Here is a 23,372-nt window from a genome sequence, read left to right as displayed (position 1 = left end):
TTTCCTAATCAATAATACAAGTATAGTAGTACCTACCTTGTAGAATGGTTTAGAGGATTAAATGATCTAATATAAGATCCCTAGGGCTAGGAGTATAGATAGCCTAGTGGTAGAGTGCTTCCCTAGCATTCATGAAGCCCTGGGTTTAGTTCCTCAGTACCATGTACACAAAAAAAGCCAGAAGTAGTGCTGTGGTGGAGTACTAGTCTGAGAAAGCTTAGGGACAGTGCCCGGGCCCTAAGTTCAAGCCCCAGGACTGGCAAAAAAAAAAAAAGAATCCCTCTATTTGTGCCTGTTAGGTTCAATAAACTATTTTAGGTGTTTGCTATTCTTACAATTTGTATTTGAATTGAAAAAGAATGCATGGGAGGGATACATTTGAGCAGAAAGTGCCTTATGTTACTCCTCAGCATTGCTGAGGAGTAATGTCAGTCAATTTTTAAACATAAATAGAAATTTATTAGAGAGGCATGTAGGAGAAAGCTGAGAGATGGAGAAGTGCAAAAGAAGAAACACTGAGCTTGCAAGCATTCTGGTTATTTTCTATATTTTTAATTGTTGGATTTTTAACAAAGTGTGGTTATTTCAGTCATTATATTAAGCAATCATTTTTATTTGCTTTTTGGAAACATTGGTAATATATTACCTTTTCACCTGTTTCTCTTGACAATTTCCTTCTTATCCTCTCAGTGAATGTCCTTTTCTTTTCATACTATTACTGCATTCTCTAATGATATGCCACTGTTCTTATCTTTTCTTTCTCACTTTTTCCCCTGTCTTCAAGCTCTGGCACTGGCTAAATAAAAAGGTAAATGAACAGATGGATGTCGATTTTCACTATTGAATTCTGTAACCCTGTCTTCCCTCCGGTATCTTCTTTCTCACTGTGTTTCTGTCCATATGTCAAACTAAACTTTTATTTAAAACATTGTAATTATAAGCTATGGAAGGTCATGAAGCACGAGTACTGTCACAATGAAATTTGCTAAAGAATTGCTATTAGGCACCTCCTTGTCCAATTATTGGTAAGAAATTCTGTGTTGTAGGTCATATGTCCACTGTATTTTCCATACCTTTTTTCTATAATTTGCTACTGTAATGTATCTTTACCTTTTTTTTTCAAATGATACCTTATTATGTGGCCCAGACTGATTTTGAACTTGTCATCCTCCTGCCTCTCGGCCTCCCAAGAGTTGAGATTATAGTCACATACCATGATGCCTTGCTTTGTTTCCTTTGTCATGTGAAAGGACACCAGGCGATAGTTACTGAAAAGCAAAGCGCTATTGCTACTTTTTCTACAAATAATACAAATTTTTAAAAACTGATAAATCTGAAATATTTCTTTGATCTATTGTCTATTTTTTTAAAAAAGATAAGTAGTGCCCATAATTTTATTTGTATTTATTTATTTATTTATTGCCAGTCCTTGGCTTGAGCTCCAGGCCTGAGCACTGTCCTTGGACTTTCTCAAGGCCGGAGCTCTACCACTTGATCCTCAGTACCACTTCCAGGTTTTTTCTATGTATGTGGTACCGAGGAATAGAACCTGGGTCTTCATGCATGCTAGGCAAGGACTCTACCACTAGGCCAAACTCCTGGCTCCATAATTTCATTTTTAACTTAAGATAGCTTGTAGTTATGGTCTGTGATGTCTAACGTTGTGTTTCCAGAGGCTTTAGGTTTTATCTGTGTTAACTACTTTTCATGATTGCTATGGAATAACAGATACATTTCAAATAATTTCCAAATATATTAGGAATGCTATTTTTCAACAAATGCTTTGAAGAAATAGCAAGTGGTGACACTACTTAATTGTATTCTATTTAACATATTACTCAAAAGTCTTGAAAATAGATTAAATGTATTCTTTTTTTTTTTGCCAGTCCTGGGCTTGAGCTCAGGGCCTGAGCACTGTCCTTGGACTTTCTCAAGGCTAGAGCTCTACCATTTAAACCTCAGCACCACTTCCAGCTTTTTTCTATATATGTGGTACCAAGGAATTGAACCCGGGTCTTCGTGCATGCTAGGCAAGCACTTTAAGTAATTCTTTTTGTATTATTGGAGATCAATAATACATTCTTTCGTGATTGGCAAATATACTGTTACTTTCCAGATTCAAATCAGACTTTGGAATAGGAAGATTATGGTTTCCTTTTCTTTTTCTCCCCCTAACTCCCCTCCCTCCTCCTGTTGAAATGGAGGCATGGAGAGACTTGACGACACCTGAAGTTTTAAATTTGAATTGAAAATAAGCAGTGTGTAAAGTATACTCATTCTCTACTGCTCCTATCTCACCTATACATGGTTGTATACAACTCAATTTGTATGTTTTTTTGTAATTTGTGTATGTGGAATGGAAATTATCCTCAAGATAAAGAATAGCTGAGTTGATGAGATACAATTTGACCTACTCTCAGGAAACTGAATGACTTAGATAACCTAATTGACAAACATCTGGTCAATAGCTAAATTATTTAGTTCAAAAAGACTCCTAAGAATTCAAGTATAGCTATCTGTCTGTCTGTCTGTCTGTCTGTCTACCTGCCTATCTAATTTATTGTCCTGAGGCTTTCACCCTGGGCCTTGACTCTGTCCAGAACTGTACTCAAGTCTAGGGCTCTTCCACTTGAACCATAGCTCTACTTGGAACTTTTTTGTGTGCTTAATTGGAGATAAGAGTCTGGAACATTTTACTTCCCAGGTTAGCTTCAAACCTTTGTTCTTAGATCTTTCCTTCCTGAGTAGCTAGGATTACTTGCATGAGCTACCAAGCATAATTGGCAACTGTTTTATTTGATGATGCCAGTAGCATATATAAAACATTTCTGTGGAATTAGAGTATAACTGCTTGACATCCTGAGTGTTCCAGGAAAATAATAATTCCAGGTTATTTCATGGGGCTGTTTTTTATTACAAAACATGTAAAGTCAGAAAATTGCACCATTGGGTAATTTTGGTATATAAAATGCTTAAGTGGAATGAACTGGGAAATCAATTAAGAAGGTGGGCACTGGTAGCTCATACTTAACTACTCTGGAGGCTGTGATATGAGGGTTGTGGTTCAAAGGTCCTTGAGTCTTATCTTTAATTACCACCAAAAAGGCAGATGTGGAACTATGCCTGAAATGATAGGGCACCAGGGAATGTGCCCAGGACTGGCACTGGAGGGGCAGAGGGGAAGAGGAATGGGGAGGGAGAGAGAGGGAGGGAAATTCAGATAGCCCTGGCTCAAACCTGTAGTCATACTTATTCAGGGGGCTGAAATTTGAGGGTCTAGATTCAAAGGCAGCCTCAGCAGATAAATCCTCAAGACTCTTATCTCTGTTTAACCAGCAAAAAGAAGTAAAGACATGGTTCAGTGCCTACTAGTAGGAAGACCCTGAATGCAAGCCCCAGTGGCAAAAAAAAAAAAAAAAAAGTGAGAGAGTATATATCCTATATTTAAATGAAGTGTTCTTTCTTCCTTCCTTTCTTTCTTCCTTCCTTCCTTTCTTTCTTTCTTTCTTTCTTTCTTTCTTTCTTTCTTTCTTTCTTTTTTTTTTTTGCCAGTCCTAGGGCTTGAACTCAGGACCTGGACCCTGTTGGTGGGCACTTTTTGCTCAAGGCTATTGCCACTTCTGGCTTTTTCTGTGTATGTAGTATTGAGGAATTGAACCCAGGGCCTTGTGCATGCTAGGTGAGCACTCCCTACCACTAGGCTATACTCCTGGTCCTCCTTGGGCTTATTTTTTTCAAGTACATACTGACATTAAGATTTAGTTACGGTTCAGTTAAAAATGATGGAAAACAAAAAAATGTAAATTCAGAAAAATGAATTAGAAGAGAAACTCAGTTATGGAATGATATTCCTTTCCTCCTTCCCTCCCTCCATCTCTCCCTCAGGTATTACTGTTTTTTAGTTGTAAAAAGGAGTTTTATTGTGATATTTCCATCCATGAAAATAATGTGCTTTGACTAATTGATACCTCTAATACATTTTTTATTCCCACTCCTAAGAATATTTTCCTAATACCCTGATAAATTGTAGTTTTAAATAATTTTTAATCCTAAATAAATACTTTTACTTCATTCCTGACAAAGTTGAAATTGAGAAAATCACACTTTCACTTAACCAAATAAAATTAGCTTTTGTAATGTCAGTATACATGTTGGTAGGTATCCATTCTTTTTTTCTATTTGTCAGTCATGGAACTCAAACTCAGTGCCTGGGTGATGTCCCTGAGCTATTTTCCTCAAGGCTAGTTAAGTTCTACCACTTTGTGCCACAGCTCCACTTCTGGTTTTTTTTTTGTTGTTTGTTTGTTTGTTTTTTTAAAGAAACTGAGTAATCTTCAGAAATCCTTTTATTTTTTTATTTTATTTATTTATTTTTGCCAGTCCTGGGCTTGAGCTCAGGGCCTGAGCCCTGTCCTTGGACTTTCTCAAGGCTAGAGCTTTCCCACTTGAGCCTCAGCACCACTTCTGGCTTTTTTCTATGTATGTAGTACTGAGGAATTGAACCCGGGTCTTTGTGCGTGCTAGGCAAGCACTCTACCACTAGGTCAAACTCCCAGCCTCCACTTCTGTTTTTTGAGTGGCTTACTGGAGATAAGAGTCTTGTTAACTTTCCTACCCAGCTGGCTTTGAACCAGATCTCAGTTTCCTGAGTAGCTGGGATTGCAGGCATGAGCCACTAGCATTTGGCATGTTCCTTGTTTAAAATGTTACTAATACCTTGATATAAAGTTAGATTTTTAATTTCTAAATAGTATCCTTTTTCATTTAAAAATACATTTTACAATAGGACTGTCCTGAAAATCAGCTTCTACATTATCTTCAAGAAATTGTTATTTGTATGTATAAATATAGTTGTATGTCAGAAATTTCCTTATGCTACCTACTCAAATTTGTATTGAGTACTTAACTGCCTGCTGAGAAGTGCTGGGTTTTCCAGCTACAAAGAGGAAACCTGAATACACTATCCATTTTCTCTGGAAGCTCTCTTAGGAACTAGGTGTTGAGCTGGTTTGTGATTGCAAAACTTGTCACTTCATTTAATCTTCAAAATCAGGCATCTGACCTTCCATATCTTTGAAATCTGTTAACTTTTTTTGTTGTCATTTGTTTAAAAAATTGCATTGTCTTTGATGCTTTGGTGTTCAATGCGTTGATAGCATGCAATGAAATGTAACTGTTCTGTTACTGCTCTTGATTGCGAAAACTACTGGTTAACTTTCAGTATAGCATTGATGTCTTACTGACTATGTGCTTCTTGAAAGATAGATAAGGGAGCAATGAACTTATAAGCATCTAATAGAAAAAATAATTTAGATCTCAAGATGGCTTTTTAACATTGTTTGCTTTTACCATTTAACTTCATTGTTTGGAAAGCATAATTTAAATTTAACTTAATAATTTAGCATTGCTGGGGTTTATATTGGTATTGAGGGGTATAGTATTATATCTTTAGCATCTAAAATTGCTTGTAGTTTTGAAATTCAATGGTAGTTTGCATAGTAGGAACTGTATAAATCAATCATAATTGTTACATGTATATATTTTGAAAATCAAATTGTTTAAAATGTAGAATTGCTTATGAAAGATGAGGGAACATATAGTCAAAACCGAATATTAAATAGCATTAGAGCATAATTTTGTAAGGAGCAACCACTACATTGATCATTAGTGTACATTTGATTAATTATAGTAAAATATATGTTTTTAAAACAATAGCAACTTTAAATGGAATTTACAAACTTTAAAATTTTAAAAATTTTAAGTGTTAAATTTTAAAGAGTTGAGTGAATGCCCACTGACTACACCCCAGTCTGATAAAACTAAATAATTAACAGTGCATTCCCCTTCCAACCCCTCATATGCTAGAGAACTATTACGTATACTTGTTATACACCATTGCTTTCACATTAAATTTAGATTTTGTTATTGTATTTATAACTCTAATGGAATCAAAAGGAAAAACATCTTGAGTATAATTGCTGTTTTAATCTGCTTCTACTTTATCCATATAGTTTAGGATATACATCTGTATTATAAGGAACATTCTTTTTTTTTCCCCCCCCCCAGTCCTGGGTCTTGAACTCAGGGCCTGGGCACTGTCCTTGGGCTTGCTCAAGGCTAGTGCTCTACAACTGGAGCCACAGCACCACTTCTGGCTTTTTCTGTATATGCTAGGGCTTTTTCTGTGTATGCCAGGGTATGTTCCCTGCCTGGAGCTTTTTTTTTCTCAAGTCATCTGTATTTGCTAATTGACAGTATATTTTAGGTTAACTAATTATCAGTGTTTAAAATACTTACTAGGCTGCATTGTATATGTACCACAGCATGAAAGTTCAAACATAGGTAGAGATTATATTCTAATTGACTAGCTTATATAGATAATAGTAATGAATTCTACATAATAGCAATATTTAATACTGTTTAATAATATTCTAAATTTGCTTATAGCACATACTGCTTTAATCAGTATGCCATAGTTTGCTTTGCAGTGCTAAATATTCTAATTAGTTTTAATGATATTTCAATATATATTTTCTTTTTTAAGTTGTCTTTCTAAGATGAGTAATTATGTTTTTCATTTCTGTACAGATGATCATCTGGTTGGAGAAGATGTTAGATAAAATAATTAGCATTTTTATCATATTTTTGCTAGTAATAGGAACACTCCTTTTAGCCCTCCTCCTGACTGCAAAGGTAAGTTATGATAATTATTGTTCCCATTAATAAACTTGTAATTGTTAGAATTGTATGAATAAAACATTAGTTGCATGGAAAATGTTTCACATATAAATATAACCATTAACATGTGTTTATGATTTGTATATTACTAATAGTGCAACAGATTTGCCTACTTTTATTTTTAAATCTCTTCATACTCATTTCTGTTTTGTTATCAAAATCCTCAGGGGCAAACAGATTTTAAAAATTGAGAAATAAGAGACTCTTTAGAAGTAGGACTATTATGAACTGGTTTTTCAAATATTAATCTATGTAGGTAGTATTCTGTTCACTAGAAGAGAATTTTTACCTCCCTTTATGCTTTTCTCTCTCTCTCTCTCTCTCTCTCTCTCTCCCCCCCCCTCTATCCTTCTTCTTCTCCTTCCCTTTATCTCCTCCTTCTCTCTCTCTACTTTTCCTTGGCTGGCCCCAAATTCTTAGGCTCAAACTATCTTCCTGCAGTAGCAGATAGGCACCACTTTGCTGGAGTTTCAGAATTTCTTCATTAGTGCCTTCTCTTCCTGTCTTAGTGATTATTCTGCTAATGTGCTGAAGGATCTTTATTTCTTGCTTTTCAAGTACTTCTAGCTTACATTTCTATTCTTTATTTTCATCTAATCGAAGAAAATTACCAAAAGCACATCTAAGGTTTTATCTCTATAGTAGTAGGGAAAATAACGTTTTACAAATATTGGGTTTTGAGGGTTTTTTTTTTTTGTTTTTGTTTTTCTGTGGGTCATGGGGCTTGAACTCACCCTGGGCACTGTCCCTGAGCTCTTTAGCTCAAGGCTACTGCCCTACCCTTGAGCCAAGCCCCATTTCCCATTTTCTAGAGGTTAATTGGAGATGAGTCTCAAGTCCTTTTGTGCCCTGCTGGCTTTGAACCTTGATCCTCAGATCTCAGCTTCCTGAGTAGCTAGGATTACAGGAGTGAGTCACGGTGCCTGGCTTGAATTTTCATCTTTTATCTGAACTTTAAACTCCACTCTCAGATTTTAGTGTGTTATTTTCAAGGGATTGCTTTCACAGTTTTTTTCTTTTTTTATTATCAGGATAATATATAAAGTGGTTACATTTATATTCGTCAGGTAGTAGGCACATTACTTCTCACACATTGATAACCCCCTCTCATGATTTTGTCTCCATTTCTCTCCTTCCACCCTCTCCCGATTATCTTGTTTTCCCCCATTAAGACTCCATTTTCAAAATAACCATCGGAAAGGTATGTTGGAAGTATGGTTCAAGTGGTAGAATACCACTTCAGCAAGCAAGAGGCCTTGAATTCAAGCCTTAATACCACCACAGAGAGAGAGAGAGGTTGGGGGCAGGGGAGAGGGAGGAAGAGAGGAAGAGAAGAGAGAGAGGGGGGTAGGAGAGAAAGAAAGAAAGAAGAGAGAATTCTTAGCTGGGGACCAAAGCCTCATGCCTATAATCTTAGCTTCTTAGAAGCTGAGGTTGAGAAGATCATGGTTTGAGATCAGCCCCATTACAGAACTCCCCCAAACCTCCTCAGTGGAGAGATAGGTGCAGTGTTGTGCATTTGTTTTCTAGCTCTAACTCTGATGGGAAGCTGAATGGGCTGATTGTGTGTGCATGCCTGGGCAGGCAGTGAGACCTTATCTAAAAAATTACCTGTGCAGCAAAGAGCTAGAGACATGGTTCAGTGGTAAGAGATAAAACATTACATTCCTTTCAAGTAAATGTTGAACGTTTGTTATGAAAAACAGTGTACTCAGTACATTTTGAAGTATTAAAACATAAAGATTCTGTGACAAAACAGAATTGAATTAGAAATCAGTAAAAAACTAAAAATAAGGGGTCTGGGAGTTTGGCCTAGTGGTGGAATGCTTGCCTAACATGCACAAAGACCCGGGTTCAGTTCCTAGGTACCACATACATAGAAAAAGGCGGAAGTGGTTGCTCAAGTGGTAGAGCTCTAGTTTTGAGAAAGCCCAAGGACAGTGCTCAGGCCCTGAGTTCAAGTCCCAGGTCTGGCAAAAAAGAAAACAAAAACCTAAAAACAAGCTAAAATGTCCCCAAATATTTAGAAATGAAGCAGTATGATAATCTGCCAATTCATGTGCATATCATAGGACGGGGACGGTATGTATGCTTGCCTAGCTAGCATGCACGAAGCCCTGGGTTCCATTCCTCAGTACCACATACATACAAAAAAGCTGGAGTGGTCCTGTAGCTCAAGTGGTGGAGTGCTAGCCTTGAGAAAGCCCAACGCCAAGGACAGTGCCCAGGCCCTCAGTTCAAGCCCCAAGACTGGCAAAAACAACAAACAAAAAGCTAAGATGCTTAAGTGTTTGATTCAAAAAGCATTTTCATAATAGAGTTAAAAATATTTAAATTTATCATTAACTGAGTTTTTTCTCTTTCATCCCTAATACAGGTACATCAAGAGAGTGTACATATGATTGAAGTCACAAGTAATTTGATTAATGAAACTGTAGCAAATCACCCTGAGTGGGCAAAGTAAGAATATTGTTCTGAACAAAATAGAGATGGATGATCTAGTTTCTGCATCTGTTTACATGAGATGAACTTTAGTGATAAAGCTACATTGCAGTATGAAAGATGGGGTTTGCCAGAGTTTTGATAGCACTCAGCCCCCGATTTCATTCTAATGAAGGGAACTTTATCGTTTTTGTCTTCTTGACTTTCTGTTTAATTCTCCATGTTTTCATTTTTATTCCTTTGGGCAATAATGGGTTAAATGCAGCCACTGTTTTTATCAAGTTTTATTGAGGTGTAAATAGCCCATTTATTTACTTACTATCTAAAGCATGGCAGACTGAATTAAGTAGTTATGAATAATATTCTAAAAAGCCTAAAGGAATCTGAGGCAGAAGGATCACAAATTTGCAGTTACCCTGAGCTACATAATACAACTAATACATAATACATAATACAAACAAAAATCAAACCATAAACCCCACAGCAACAGCCAAAAAAACTAAAATAAGTATTTATTTGACTTTAATTTATCAAAAATACTTTTCCTTTGTTGACAGATCATTGCTTCCCTAGGTCTTGTGATTTTTGTGGTTATTAGTGTCAATTTGCTTTTTCTACCTGGTGTTTTACATCCCATACACATACAACACACACATACACATACACACACACACACACACACACACACACACACACACACATACGCATGCACGCGCGTGCACATATCTGCTTACTGTGAAGCTCCTAAGTGTTTAGATTGTTGCATACTTGACTTACTTCTGACTAGTTGGCTCTTTCACATATGTCAGCTTTGTAACTGGTATCATTGTCGTATTTGGGCTTTAGGAAAGCAAGTGACTGCTTATTCCTGGCCTTTTGGTATGACTCATGAACAGTTGAAAGTAGAACTATTAATGAATATCCATGTCAAGTGTATAGCATTATAATGAATAATTTGGAGCATACAGAAAATATTTTCTCATTCTAGAAATCCTTGTCTTTTTGGGAATGATTCTTAGGGTGTCTTACACAGCTTGCTTAGTTACAGGAAAGCAGGAGAACTTCTCACGGGAAAACAAACTTATAGAGTGAAGTTCTTACATAGCTGGAATTTGGTATAGCAGTTTATCACATCTTAAAAAAGATTTTGAGTAGATAAAAACTAAAAGTGAAGTAGTTCACCCTTTTAATCTTGTAGATTCTTCCTCAGTTCTTTGATCAATGAGTCTTGAACTTTAGCATGTATCAGAATCTTGCAGGAATTAAGGTGTAGGTGTGGGGCCCATATCTGGAGTTAAGCCTAGTAGATGTTCTTTGAAATAAAGACAGGACTAAGTTAACACTTAGGCATATTTATCTCTTAATATATTTCTTTGTTTTTATTTTTTGTGCTGGTCCTAGGCCCTTAACTTAGGGGTTAGATGCTGTCCCTTGGTTTCTTTTGCTCAAGGCTAGTTCTGTATTATTTGAGCCACAACTCTACTTCTAGCTTTTTGATGGTTAATTGGAGATCTCATCAGCTTTCCTTCCTGGACTGCTTCAAACCACAATCCTTAGACCTCAACTTCCTGAGTTATGGGCAAGAGCAATAGGTTTCTAAGGTTCCTAATAGGTTTCTAAGCAATTCTGGCTGCTGGTCCATGTACTGACTTTGGGACCTTATCCAAGATACTGAATGCCCTAAACTACTTCTGATAGTGGTGAAACAAGCAGATGACCCAGAATATGTGAGTAGAGAAACCAGACAGGACAGAATGAAAAGGGAAATTGAGCATACAGAGCAGTGGTAACTCAAGAAATCCTGAGAGTTAGAATTAGTTCAGTTAGGTTGGGCATCAAATTCCTTCCTGCCAGTACTTAGCATGCTAAGATCTGAAGGTTACAGTTTGAAGCTGGCCTGGTGCTCATATCTCCTCTCTCTCTCTCTCTCTCTCTCTCTCTCTCTCTCTCTCTCTCTCTCTCTCTCTCTCTCTCTCTCTCCCCCTCTCTCTCTCCCCCTCCCCCTCCCTCTCCCTTTCCCTCTCTACACACACACACACACACACACACACACACACACACACACACACACACACACACACACACACACACACATATATATATATATATATATATATATATATATATATATATATCCCTGAAAGTGGATCTTTGGCTCAAGTGGTAGAGCACTAACACTGTTCATTAAAAGCTCAGGGATAGCACCCAGGCCCTGAGTTTAAGCCCCAGTTCTAGCAACCCCCCCCAAAAAAATAATAAGGAAAGAAACTCTTGCCTGTTATAGGTATGTTTGTTTCTGTACATTAGTGAACCACTAGCTATTTGTTGTTCACTTAAGTATATCATGTTAAGAGTACTGTTGGAAAGGTAGACAAAAAAAATAGGCTTTTTTTTTTTCTTTTCTTGATTTTAAATTAGTTGGCTTCCTGAGGCTCAAGTGGTTCAAAGAGCTCTGAACTCTGCAGCTAATAATGTGTACCAGTATGGAAGAGAATGGATAACTCACAAGGTAAGGAAAAGATCTTTCCAGTGGCTTCCTTGTTACAGAGTCTTTACTGATAGTGACTTCCTGACTTGAGAAAGCAAAAATGGAGACTTCATTTGGAATGATTTCCTTTTTTTGACATGGGTTTACAGGTAGGCAAGCAACATACAGTAAAATTAAATCTTTAGTATCAGTGCTGGTTACTCAAACAGTCTTAAGAAATTACCCACTTGTGTTTTTTTTTTTTTTTTTTTTTTTGCCAGTCCTGGGCTTACGCTCAGGGCATGAGCCCTGTCCTTGGACTTTCTCAAGGCTAGAGCTCTACCACTTGAGCCTCAGCACCACTTCTGGCTTTTTTCTATGTATGTGGTACCGAGGAATCGAACCCAGGTCTTCGTGCATGGTAGGCAAGCACTTTAACCACTAGGCCAAACTCCCGGCCCCCCACTTTTGTTTTTTCAAAGATCTGATTCATTATTTTGCATTGTGTCAGAATTATTGTTAAACTTGGGAGCTCAGATAACTCTGTATAAAAAGGTATTAAATAGCTACTCAGGAAATGAGATCTGAGAACCATGGTTTGAGCCAGCCTGGGCAGGAAAGTATTTTTTTTGCCAGTCCTGGACTTGAGCTCAGGGCCTGAGCACTGTCCTTGGACTTTTTCAAGGCTAGAGCTCTACCACTTGAGCCTCAGCACCACTTGTGGCTTTTTTCTATGTATGTGGTACTGAGGATTCGAAGCCTGGTCTTTGTGCATGCTAGGCAAGCACTCTACCACTAGGCCAAACTCCCAGGTGGGCAGGAAAGTTTTAACTCCAACTAAACACCAAAAAGCTGGAAGTGGAGCCACTCTTGAACTGAAAAATCTCAGAGTCCCGGACAATCCAGGCTCTGATAGGCTTACACAAGCACACGTGCACACACGTGCACACATACACACTTTCATACAAATACACAAGGCATTAAATCTTCTATCTACTGCTCCTGCTGTGGCAGTTTTTAGTCAGTTTCACTGAATCTTTGCAAGAAACCTGCAGTAGACTGAACTGTTTGACTCTTCACAGATGAGGGCACAGACTTTATAAGGCTCAGCAATTCCTTGGTGATGTTGTAGTTCAGTGGTTTTAAACTGATGACTAACTCCAGACCCTGTTTTTTTCTGAATTGTTCTAGTAATGTGTCTGTGGAACTAGAGTGAGGGCCTTCAGATAAACTTTGAAGGAACAGCAGATAAAGAAGAGTGTGGGAAGTGGTGCTGTAGCTTGAAGTGGTAAAGTGCTATCCTTGAGCAAAAGAGCTTAGAGATAGTGCCCAGGCCCTGAGTGTAAGCCCCACAACTGACCCTCCCCCCCACCCCCCACAAAAGTGTAATTTAGGTTGTTTATGTGTCAGAAGGGGAGAGAGCTTTGTAAAGAGCTTCTGAGTGATAAAGGAAAAGATACAATGCGGTTTATATTAGCCTCTGCAAGATCTCCTTGGAATCTTCTCCTAGTATTGACCATGAGAGTAAAGGCAATTTGTAGTATTAATATACTACAGCAATTAGGATCATGTAGTAATTGATAAGGCTTGTTTCAGTCAAGTTATTGCCCAGAAAATGGTATGTTTCTCATTCAAAACTCAAAAACAAACTCTCTTCCTGCCTGAATTATAGGAGATAGACTATATACCCATGTGTTTGCTTATCTACCAACTTGAAGATGGAATCATAGTCAAGCTAAAAACTGAGAGCTTCTACCTTAGCCAAATAGCATGTCAAATCTTTTAATAAAGAAATTTACTGAACAATGAGAAATAGATAACTGTTGATACAGCTCTCTGAAATGTTAGAGAAGCAAAAGCCATGCATTGCAGAAGGCTTATGTTCCTCTGTCAATAAGTTATTTTGCTGAAGGCATAGCATTTTATTCTGATTTATATATTTGAAAGAAATTTCTTGTTTGAGTATTGTTAAGTTTGGAGGATAAGTATAAAGAAAGGGAATTTGGGGTAGCTAGAACAATGTGTTTTAAATTTTCAAAGAAGTAGATATCAAATTAGTCGAAGGAAATAAGTATGAACTTTTTTGCTCACTATTCTAAAGTAAAAATGGTTGAAGAGGAATAGGCAATGATAACAAAATTTACAATATTCCTGTGGTCCTGATTTAGAAGACAGAGGGATGCTATCTGAAAACCAGGTGATGGATGAGTTAATCAAAGGTTGTAAATTTATGTAATGGAATACTGCTTACACATAAAAAGGAATGAAATACTGATACATGTTAGAATATACATTAACCTTGAAAATACCCATAAAAGGGAGCAGTCATAAAAGACCTGTAATCCCATTTTTTCAGGAGACTGAGATCCAAGGATGGGAGTTTGAAACAAACCTGGGAAGGAAAGGCCATGAAACTTCTTACCAGTTAACCATCAGAAAACCAGACATGGAGCTATGGCTCCAAGTGCTAGCCTTGAGCAGAAAAGCTTAGTGCTCAGACCTGAGTTCAAGCCTCATGACCCCTCCTCCCCACCAAAAAAAAAAAGGACCATGTCTGACTCCATCTGTATAAAATGTCCAGAAGAAGCACATCCTTATGCACAGAAAACAGGGTAGTAGTTTCTAGATAATAGAAATGAGTGAGGGAATAACTACTAATGGGGATATGCTATTTCATTTGAGGGTAATAAAAATGTTTAAATTAGTAATGGTAGCTCAGTGCCAGTGGCTCATGCTTGTACTCCTACCTACTCGAGAGGCTGAGGTGTGAGGATCATGTATAAAGCCAGCCTGTGCAGAAAAGTCAGTGAGACTCTTACTATTATTTAACTAGCAAAAAACCAGTATGGCTCAAGTAGAGTGCCACCTTTTAGCAAAAAGCTAAGGGGAACAGTATCTAGATCTTGAGTTCAAGCTCCATTATTATTCCATTATTATACTTTTGTAATAATAATGGAATAGAATAACAAAATATACTCAGAACCACTGAATTGTATATTTAGCTGGCTGAAATTCTTCAAAAAATAACCTATTTTGGGGCCAGGAGTTTGGCCTAGTAGTAGAGTGCTTGCCTAGCATGCATGAAGACCAGGGTTCGATTCCTCAATACCACATACATAGAAAAAGCTGAAATGGTGCTGTGGCTCAAGTGGTAGAGCTCTAGCCTTCAGTAAAGCCCAAGGACAGTGCTCAGGCTCTGAGGTCAAGCCCTATGACTGGCAAAAAATAAATAACCTATTTTGAAACTGGAGATACAGTGTTTCTAATGTGTCTTACACCTTGTTTAGCTAACCTGAGAGCTCCACTTTAGAGAGGGCTGGAGCTAGGGAAAGATGTCTTTAGGGAATAAAGTAGTCTTTAATGAATAGTATTTAATATGTGGTGTATGTGTATGTGTATGTGTGTTTAGTATGTTAGCCTAGAGATTGAACCCAGAAACATTGCATATATTTGGCAGGTTCTCAACCAAAATAACTTTAAGTAGGGTAAGATATTATAGTATGAGTTATGTTGTTTCTATTTTAGTTACATCCCACAAGCCCAGAAGCCAGTCACCTCAACCATTAGTTATCTGAGGTCTGATTATCTTTCTGTAAACAACCTAAGGGAAAGACTTATATTTAAAGTTAAGGTCTTAAATTTCTTCTAAAGTTCTCTTAAAAAAGGTAAATGTAATATGAAACTTGGCATCTAGAGACAAGACTTTTTTGTGGGTAGCTAAAGTCAGATCAATAAGCATGGCATCATTTGTACCATTTTCTGATAATTTGAAATAGCTCTCTTAGAGACCTGAGAGTAGAAGAAAGAAAAAGCTAGAAGATGAGAGAGAAAAAAATTCCTGGTAACCTAGAGGAACAGTAACAAACTACCGAGTCTGGAACATTTTAGTTTGATTGGAGCAATTGAATAGACAAATAGCATGTATTTGTCTTAGTGAATTGTTGCCTAAAATGTTAATGAGATTATATCTGTATTTTTTTTCTAGCTTCATAAAATTTTAGGAGATAAGATGAACAATACTGCTGTAATTGAGAAGCAAGTACTAGAACTCTGGGACAGACTATATCATTCTTGGTTTGTAAAGGTAAGTTATCTTAGCTAAGGATTTCTGGTGTAAACTAATAGTCTTTTTAATTCATATAATAATTGAATATGATTGTTAACACTGAAATCTCATTTATTGAAAAATTTAAACAGCAAGATCTTAAGTGTTAGGTGAGCTTGTATCAAATATTAGTCAAAAGTGAGCTTGTCTCAACTATTAGTCTCCATAGCAGTACCTGTTAATCTGTCTGGTGTATCAGTATTCCATCCTCTGCACATATCATAGACAGCATCTGGTCCTCTAGAGAGGTCCTATGCAATAGAAATGTACTGCAGGCTACATTTTCTTTTTTCCCAGTGCTGGAGATTGGACCCCGGATTTGTACATGTTAACTAAGTGCAACAATGATTATCTGGTTCTGCTGAGGCATGCCATGTATTAGAGTGTGGCAGAAGTGTTGATTTTTTTTTTGGGGGGGGGGGTGTTAGTCATGGGACTTGAACTCTGAGCCTGGGCACTGCCCTTGAGCTCTTCACCTCCAGGCTACCACTCTACCCCTTGTCACAGCACCACTTCCAGAAGTGGTGATTTCCCCCCACCCACACCCCCAGTGTTGATACAGGAGAAGTAGATAAAAATCTTCTTTGGCATGGAAGAGGAAGGGGGCAGACTTTCTCTTCCATGACATTCACTATTCCATGAATAGTGATGTGATTCAGATTCTGCAGTTTTGCTATGGGATAAATTAAATGAATAATGTTGACTTTTATGAATTCCAAAGAAGGTGAAATAAAACAGCTAAGGGTCTGTTGCATAGGGTACTCATGTATTATTGATTCTATCTGTTGAGAAACTAGGTAATTAGAAAGGTTATATTTTTTCTGTTACTAATTCTGCATTGTGTGTGTGAGTGTATGAGTATGTGAGTGATGGGGCTTGAATTTAGCCTTGCATCCAATCTCAGCTTTTGGACTCATCATTGGCACTGTACCATTTAGCCACACTTCCAGTGCACCTTTATCCCTTTTGAGCTTCTTTTGATGATGTAGGAAGGATCAGTATTAAAACCACAGATTTGCAGGTGGTTAAGAATAGTGCTTGCTGGGCCTGGCAGCTCACACCTGTAATCCTGGCTACTCAGGAGGCTGAGATCTGAGGATCAAGGTTCAAGCCAGCCCAGGCACAAAAGGACCTAAGACTCTTATCTCCAGTTGACCTCTAGAAAACTGGAAGTGGGGTTTGGCTCAAGAGTGGGGCAGTAAGTACCCTTGACCTGAATAGCTTAGGGATGGCACCCAGGCCAAAATCAAGCCCCATGACCCATAAAAAGAAAAAAATAAATAGTGCTTGCCTTATGTCTTTTTGCAACATGTAAGGGGGAGTAATACCGCTGTTTGAAAAAGCAGGAAAACCCTTAGCCAGAGTAAGACGGCAAGAGAAGAACATCAAAGGGATCTGCATAGGGAAAGAAGAAATTAAACTATGCCGATTCGCAGATGATATGATCTTATACCTGAATGACCCAATAAATTCCACTCCCAAACTATTAGACCTAATAAACCGCTTTGGCAAAGTGGAAGAATGCAAAAATCAACCTTCAAAAATCAGTAGCTTTGGGCTGGGTGCATAGCCTAAGCGGTAGAAGCCCTCGGCTCGATTCCTCAGTGTACCACATACTCAGAAAAGGCTGGAGGTGGTGCTGTGGCTCAAGGGGCAGAGTGCTAGCCTTGAGCCAAAAAAGTGTTCAAGGACAGTGCCTAGACCCTGAGTCCAAGCCCCAGGACTGGCAAAAAAAAAAAAAAAATCAGCCTTTCTGTATACCAACAATACACCAGCAGAAGACTAACAAGAAAAAATCAAGAAAATGATCCCATTTGCAATAGCCCCCAAAAAGAATAAAATATTTAGGAATTAATCAAGATGTAAAGGAATTATTTAATGAAAACTATAAAAGCCTAAAGAAAGAAATTAAAGAGGATACTAGGAAATGGGAAGACCTTCCATGCTCATGGATAGGGAGAATTAATATTGTGCAAATTTTCGTACTGCCAAAACTGATAGACAGTTTCAATGAATTGCCCATCAGAATCCCAAGGAAATTCTTTTTTTTAACATATATTTTTAATTGTAATTAATAGAAGGGTTACATTATATTTGCCAAATAGAAGGTGTATTACTTCACAAACATTGATACCCTTTCTTATTTTTGGTCCCCATTTCCCTGCAACCACCCCTGTCCCTCATCTTGATTTCCCTCCTTCCCTATCCTATTTCAAATAACCAAATAAACATACATACAATATATCAGATAACCAGGTGAAATACTGTAGCAATGAGATAACCAAGGGACAGCAAAAGAGATGAGAAATAACATAGTACAACAATCACATATATGGTTTTGTTTCTATATCCCGGAGGTCCTTTCATTTAACGCCATACTATATGGCCTTATGTATCTAAGTTTTGCTCTATTGTAAATTTCTGCTAGGAGAGCCCAAGGTTTCTACTGATTATGACAAATGAGGGAAACCATTGAGCCTGTGTTCCTTTGAGTTTGGCTTACTTCACTTAATATGTTTTTCCAAGGAAATTTTTTACTGAAATAGAGGAAGTAATCAAAAAAATTTATATGGAACAACGAAAGACTTAGAATAAAACCAAAGCAATTCTAGGCAAAAAGAGTGATGGAGGTATACCAGACTTCAAACTCTACTAGAGAGCCATAATAACAAAAACAGCATGGTATTGGCACAAAAATAGACCAGAAGATCAGTGGAACAGATTAGAAGATCCAGAAATAAAACCACATATTTATAGTCAGCTATATTTGACCAAAGGAGCTAGTGATATACAGTGGAATAAACAAAGCCTCTTCGATTATTGGTGCTGGGAAAACTGGGCAGCCATATGCAGAAAACTAAAAGTCCATCCCAGCCTGTTGGCATGTATAAACATTAACTCAAAATGGATCAAAGACGTCAATATATATAGCTGTATTATGTAGATCAATATGTATCTATGACATACAAAGGTTCAGCTTAATTTGAAATATGTTCTTAAATTTATGTGCCAGTGATTGCATTTAGAGATTTTTTTCTTGAGTACTTGTTTGTGGAACATGACATTTGAAATACGACGTAAAAACTCAATTTTTATTAAAAGTTTGATTAAAAAATTGTAAAACATTTTAAGGAATAGTCTTCAGTCCTATTTTAAAACTTTGCCAGGCTTCTTACTGTATTTGTGGGTTTGTTTATGCAATATTAAGACATAAGGCTGAATGGTTACAAGTGTGGTATTTGAATGTGTGTCTGGAAGTGGTTATTTACATGACAGCTATGTACATTTCTGTCACTTGTTGGAACGATAGAAGTATAATAAATATACACATTGGGATTTTCCATGGTAAATTTTCCTTTATAGCAGTTTTAGTAAGCATGCAAATAAAGTTTTAACAGTGCTTAAAAAAGAAAAAGAAAAAGTGGGAGAGCAGAAGCACATGCAAAATATTAAGAACTTACAGCTGAGTTTTAACTTTACCACTTTATTTGTGTATCTTTCAAATTTGGTTATTTGAACAACCCTGCCCATGATATCTCTTTCAGATAGATGAATAAGCTTTTCTTTTTTATTGTCCATTCTTCACCGTAGTCTTGTAGAGGATTAGTAAAGGAGATTGGAGAGGAAGGAAGAAAGTATAAATGGGACACCAGGAAAAAGGTAGAATAACTTAAAAAAAAAAAAGACAAGGTGAAAGCTCATACTGTGTCAGCATATTGTGGTATATATTTTAAAAAAGTGTGTTCACACACGTTTATGAGAGAAGTACTTGAGTCCATCTTAGGGATAGTACCTAAAATGCAAGTGAAAAACTTTCAGGTATTGAAATAAAGCTTTAATTGATTTCACAATAGAGAGTTTTTCTCCTTTGAGTACTTGGCTAAATGTGGAAATGGACCTAAAGCCACATGAAACATTTATAATTTGTATTTTTTAGGTTAAGATGGAAATTTCATGTCTGAACTGTTTTATTCCATAGAATGTAACACATTCTGGAAGGCATAAAGGGCACAAGATGCATATAAGTCGTCAGAACAGCTGGCTGGGAGACATTCTGGACTGGCAGGATATTGCCTCTTTTGTTCATGAGAACATTGAGACATTTCTTTCGGTAAGATACAATATATGTAGCTAAGTTGGACTTAGAAATAAAAAAAAATTAATTCCAGGTTGTCTACACACACATTTGAAGCCTTTCATCTATTCTGTGTTTAAGAAGTACTTTGACTTTTTTTTTTTTTTTTTTTACTTGAACTCAGGGACTGGGTACTGTCCTTGGCCACTTTTTGCTCAAGGCTAGTTTTCTACCATTTGAGCCACAGTGCCTTTTCCTGCCTTTTCTGTGTATGTGGTACTGGGGAATCAAACCCAGGGCTTCATGCATGTTAGGGAAGCACTCTATCGCTAGGCTATGCTCCCAGCTCTAGTACTTTGACATTTTGTACTTTGGAAAGGTGTCCAAAAGCATCTTCAGGTGTGGCTCCCCTGGTACTTTCCCAGTTAAAGCATGTACTAAATTTTGATTCATCTAAGCGATGCTGTGAGCTGTCAGATTCTTTATGTCTCATCTCAGAACCAAAATGTTCTCAGTAAAATTATTTCTGAATTACTCTCCTTTCTGGCAAAGCCCATGACTTGGAAATACAATCCTAGTTATATTGGAGACTGAACATGTGAAGGTTTGGGTTGATTGCTTCCTACTTACTTTCCCACCATTCACTTACCACCTCTCATCTTGCAGCATTGCTGAATGTTAATTTTTTTTTTTTTTTTTGCCAGTTGTGGGGCTTGAACTCAGGGCCTGAGCACTGTCCTTGGATTTTCTTAAGGCTAGAGCTCGATCTCTTGAGCCACAGCACCACTTCCAGCTTTTCTATGTATGTGGTACTGAGGAATCAAACCTGGGTCTTCATGCATGCTAGGAAAGAACTCTACCACTAGGCCATACTCCTGGCTCGCCTGAAGGTTAATTTTTATCTTCTGCTGAGAGCCAACTTTGGGACGACTTTGGGACACGTCTTGGTGGGTGATAGAGCTAAGAATTTTCTTGAGAATACACTTGTGACTTACATCAAATTCATAAAAGTGGAGGCATGCAAGGCTACCTTCTTAAAACATTTAAGTTGTATCAAATAATTCATGGCTGAAAGTCAACTTTTTAGATTTTTTTTTTTAAAGAAAATAACGATCAAGTCTGCGCTTCCTTGTTTCTGTCTCTAGGAATTAACTATCAGTTCTAGTTCTCAAGTGTTATTTCTGAATTTCTAATATTTTTAGACATTATTATGTTCACAGTCTGTTTCTTGTTTTGCTATTTTAGATATTATCTTTTGGCTTCCAAATATGGAAGATGAAGGTAAAGATGTGACATTCTTACAAGTCCTTCAATGCTTTCTCCTTTGGGACCTTTTTTTTTTGTGGGTGCGTGGGATCAAATCCCTTGGGACTTTTTTTTTTTTTTGTGCTCCTGCAGATCAAATTCCTTGGGACTTTCTTACAAATTCCCTCTGGCCTATTCCTGCACTCACATTCTTCCTTTCTTCCCAATCACCTGGGATAACTGACAATTGGAATTGGATTTAGAAGTTCCTGTCCTTCAGGTTTTTATTTTGTTAGGATTTAATTTAATATAATTGATTTTCTTTTAGATTTTCTTGGCAGGACTGGGGATTGATCTTAGGAACTCACACTGTGCTCTACCTCTTGAGCCATACCTCCAATCCCCCTTTTTAAGTCTGATTTTTAGTAGAGTCTCCTGCTTTTGTCCAGTTTACTTGAGTTCTGATTCCTTTATCTCCACATCCTTATTGGCTGAAAGTACAGGCTTAAACCACAAGACCCAGTCTTGATTTTCTTTTTCCGTTAAGAAACAGGGACTCACTATGTAACCTAGACTGGCTGAAGCTTCTGGTCTCAAATGATCCTTCTGTTTTAGCCTCACAAGGAGCTGGAACATAGATTTACAACATGGTCTGGTAATAGTGTACCCAGTTACTTTATGTATTTGATAACTCCTTACCTCTGTTTTCTCTAATCTAAAAGATATTAGTCATTGTATTTCAGAGTTCTATCTGTTTATTAAGCAACATTGCATGTTAACATATCATAAAGCACAGCTTATTTGATAGAGCATATACCTAGCAAGCTGTGAAGCCCTGAGTTCAAATCCCCACATGCTAAAAATAAAATTCTGGTTGATGCGGTGAATCACACTTGTAATCCTAGCTAACTGAGAAGCATGTATTGAAAGTGTCTCAGTCTGAGGCCAGTCCAGGCTCCTTTTCCCCATCAAAAAAACGCAAAGAGCAGGCCAGGTGCAGTGGCTCATGCCCACATACGCCTGAGTAGCTAGGACTGCTCAGGAGATTGAGATTTGAGGATCTTTGAGTGCAAAGCCAGCCCTCATATTAAAGATCAAGAGACTCTTGTCTCCAATTAACCACTAGAAAACCGGAAGTGTCACTGTAGCTCAAGGGGTAGGGCGGTAGCCTTGAACTGCAGAGCTCAGGTCAATGCCCTGGCCCTGGGGTAGGATGGTAGCCTTGAGCAGAAGAGCTAAGGGACAGTGCGAAGGCCCAGAGTCCAAACCCTACCAGCAACAAAAAAAAAAACACAACAACAAAAAAAAAGGTCCCAAGATCCCATTTCAACTAATAAAAGGTGAGTGCCTGTCATTCTAATTGCATGGAAAGCTGAATTAAGTACATTGCCAAGGTTAGCCTGGGCACTAATGTGAGACCTTAGTTACTTAGACTAGATAAAATGTTTAAAACATAATAAAGGATATTAAAGATATAGCTGCTCAAGGTTGATACTATGAAAAATTTTACTAGCACATAAAGAACTTCTTAAATGAAGCTAATGCTGTGTATATGATAGTGAAGAATACAGTAAGGACTGAAGCAGGTACCTCCCTGATTCATCCTAGGATTCAAAAGCGTTACCTGGTGCTGTCTACACATGATCAGTGCAGATGCCTGTGTGAGCAAGAACAAATGTTTTGAGTATTCCTCAAAAAGTTTAACCTCCCAGGCCCTCAAAAGTGTCTTGTTGACTTGGAGCCAAACTTTGAAAACCACATGTCTGATTGTCTAATATGCTTGTTAATCAAACGTTGGGCCTGTCCTGAATGAATTCTGTAATTTTTGGAACATTTTTAATTTTTTATTGTTATTATAAAAGGAATGGATTATAGTTATATAAGTCAGATAAAAATGACATTTCTTTCCCTTGCTCTCTCCCAGTTTTTCCCTTCCATCCCCATCCATAAATTATATAGTTCATTTTTAACATAGTGTTCAGTGAGCACCATTTCTGTATTTATTCACCCTTTCTCTCTTCATTTCTGTGCCTCCCCTTACTCTCCCAAAGACATAAAAATGAACAAAAATGAAAGAAAACACAGCAAAAAAAAAAAGCCTCTTGTTTTCAGTTCCTGGAGTTCATTTTGATAAATATTATTTGTATGATCAGGTACAATAGTTCTGTGCCTCTCTGTGAAACATATTTTTTGACTTCTTCTTTGTCTCTGATAGCCTCACTTTCCTTTATTCATTTAAAGTATTGGAACCTTTGGTCTTACTTGTGCTAGTGAGGCAAAAACTGTACCATTAAACTATT

General features: G+C 37.4%; 1 protein-coding gene across 2 annotated transcripts in view; it reads left to right on the top strand.

Moving 5' to 3' along the window:
• The window catches only part of Tmem245 (transmembrane protein 245), an 81,815-nt gene that overhangs the window by 24,620 nt on the left and 33,823 nt on the right, over window positions 1-23,372 (top strand). Inside the window, exons 7-12 of one of the 2 annotated variants that reach the window (XM_090330398.1) lie at window positions 785-808; window positions 6,589-6,693; window positions 9,116-9,198; window positions 11,599-11,689; window positions 15,633-15,731; window positions 19,732-19,863. In XM_090330398.1, coding sequence (XP_090186524.1) covers window positions 785-808; window positions 6,589-6,693; window positions 9,116-9,198; window positions 11,599-11,689; window positions 15,633-15,731; window positions 19,732-19,863 — 534 coding nt within the window. The remainder of the gene's footprint in view (window positions 1-784; window positions 809-6,588; window positions 6,694-9,115; window positions 9,199-11,598; window positions 11,690-15,632; window positions 15,732-19,731; window positions 19,864-23,372) is intronic. The other variant, XM_090330399.1, reaches the window with a different exon arrangement.

Source organism: Megascapheus bottae, chromosome 3 (genome assembly GCF_031878675.1).
Source record: "Megascapheus bottae isolate mThoBot1 chromosome 3, mThoBot2.hap1, whole genome shotgun sequence".
NCBI lineage: Eukaryota > Metazoa > Chordata > Mammalia > Rodentia > Geomyidae > Megascapheus > Megascapheus bottae.
This window is presented reverse-complemented; position numbering and strand designations above follow the sequence as displayed.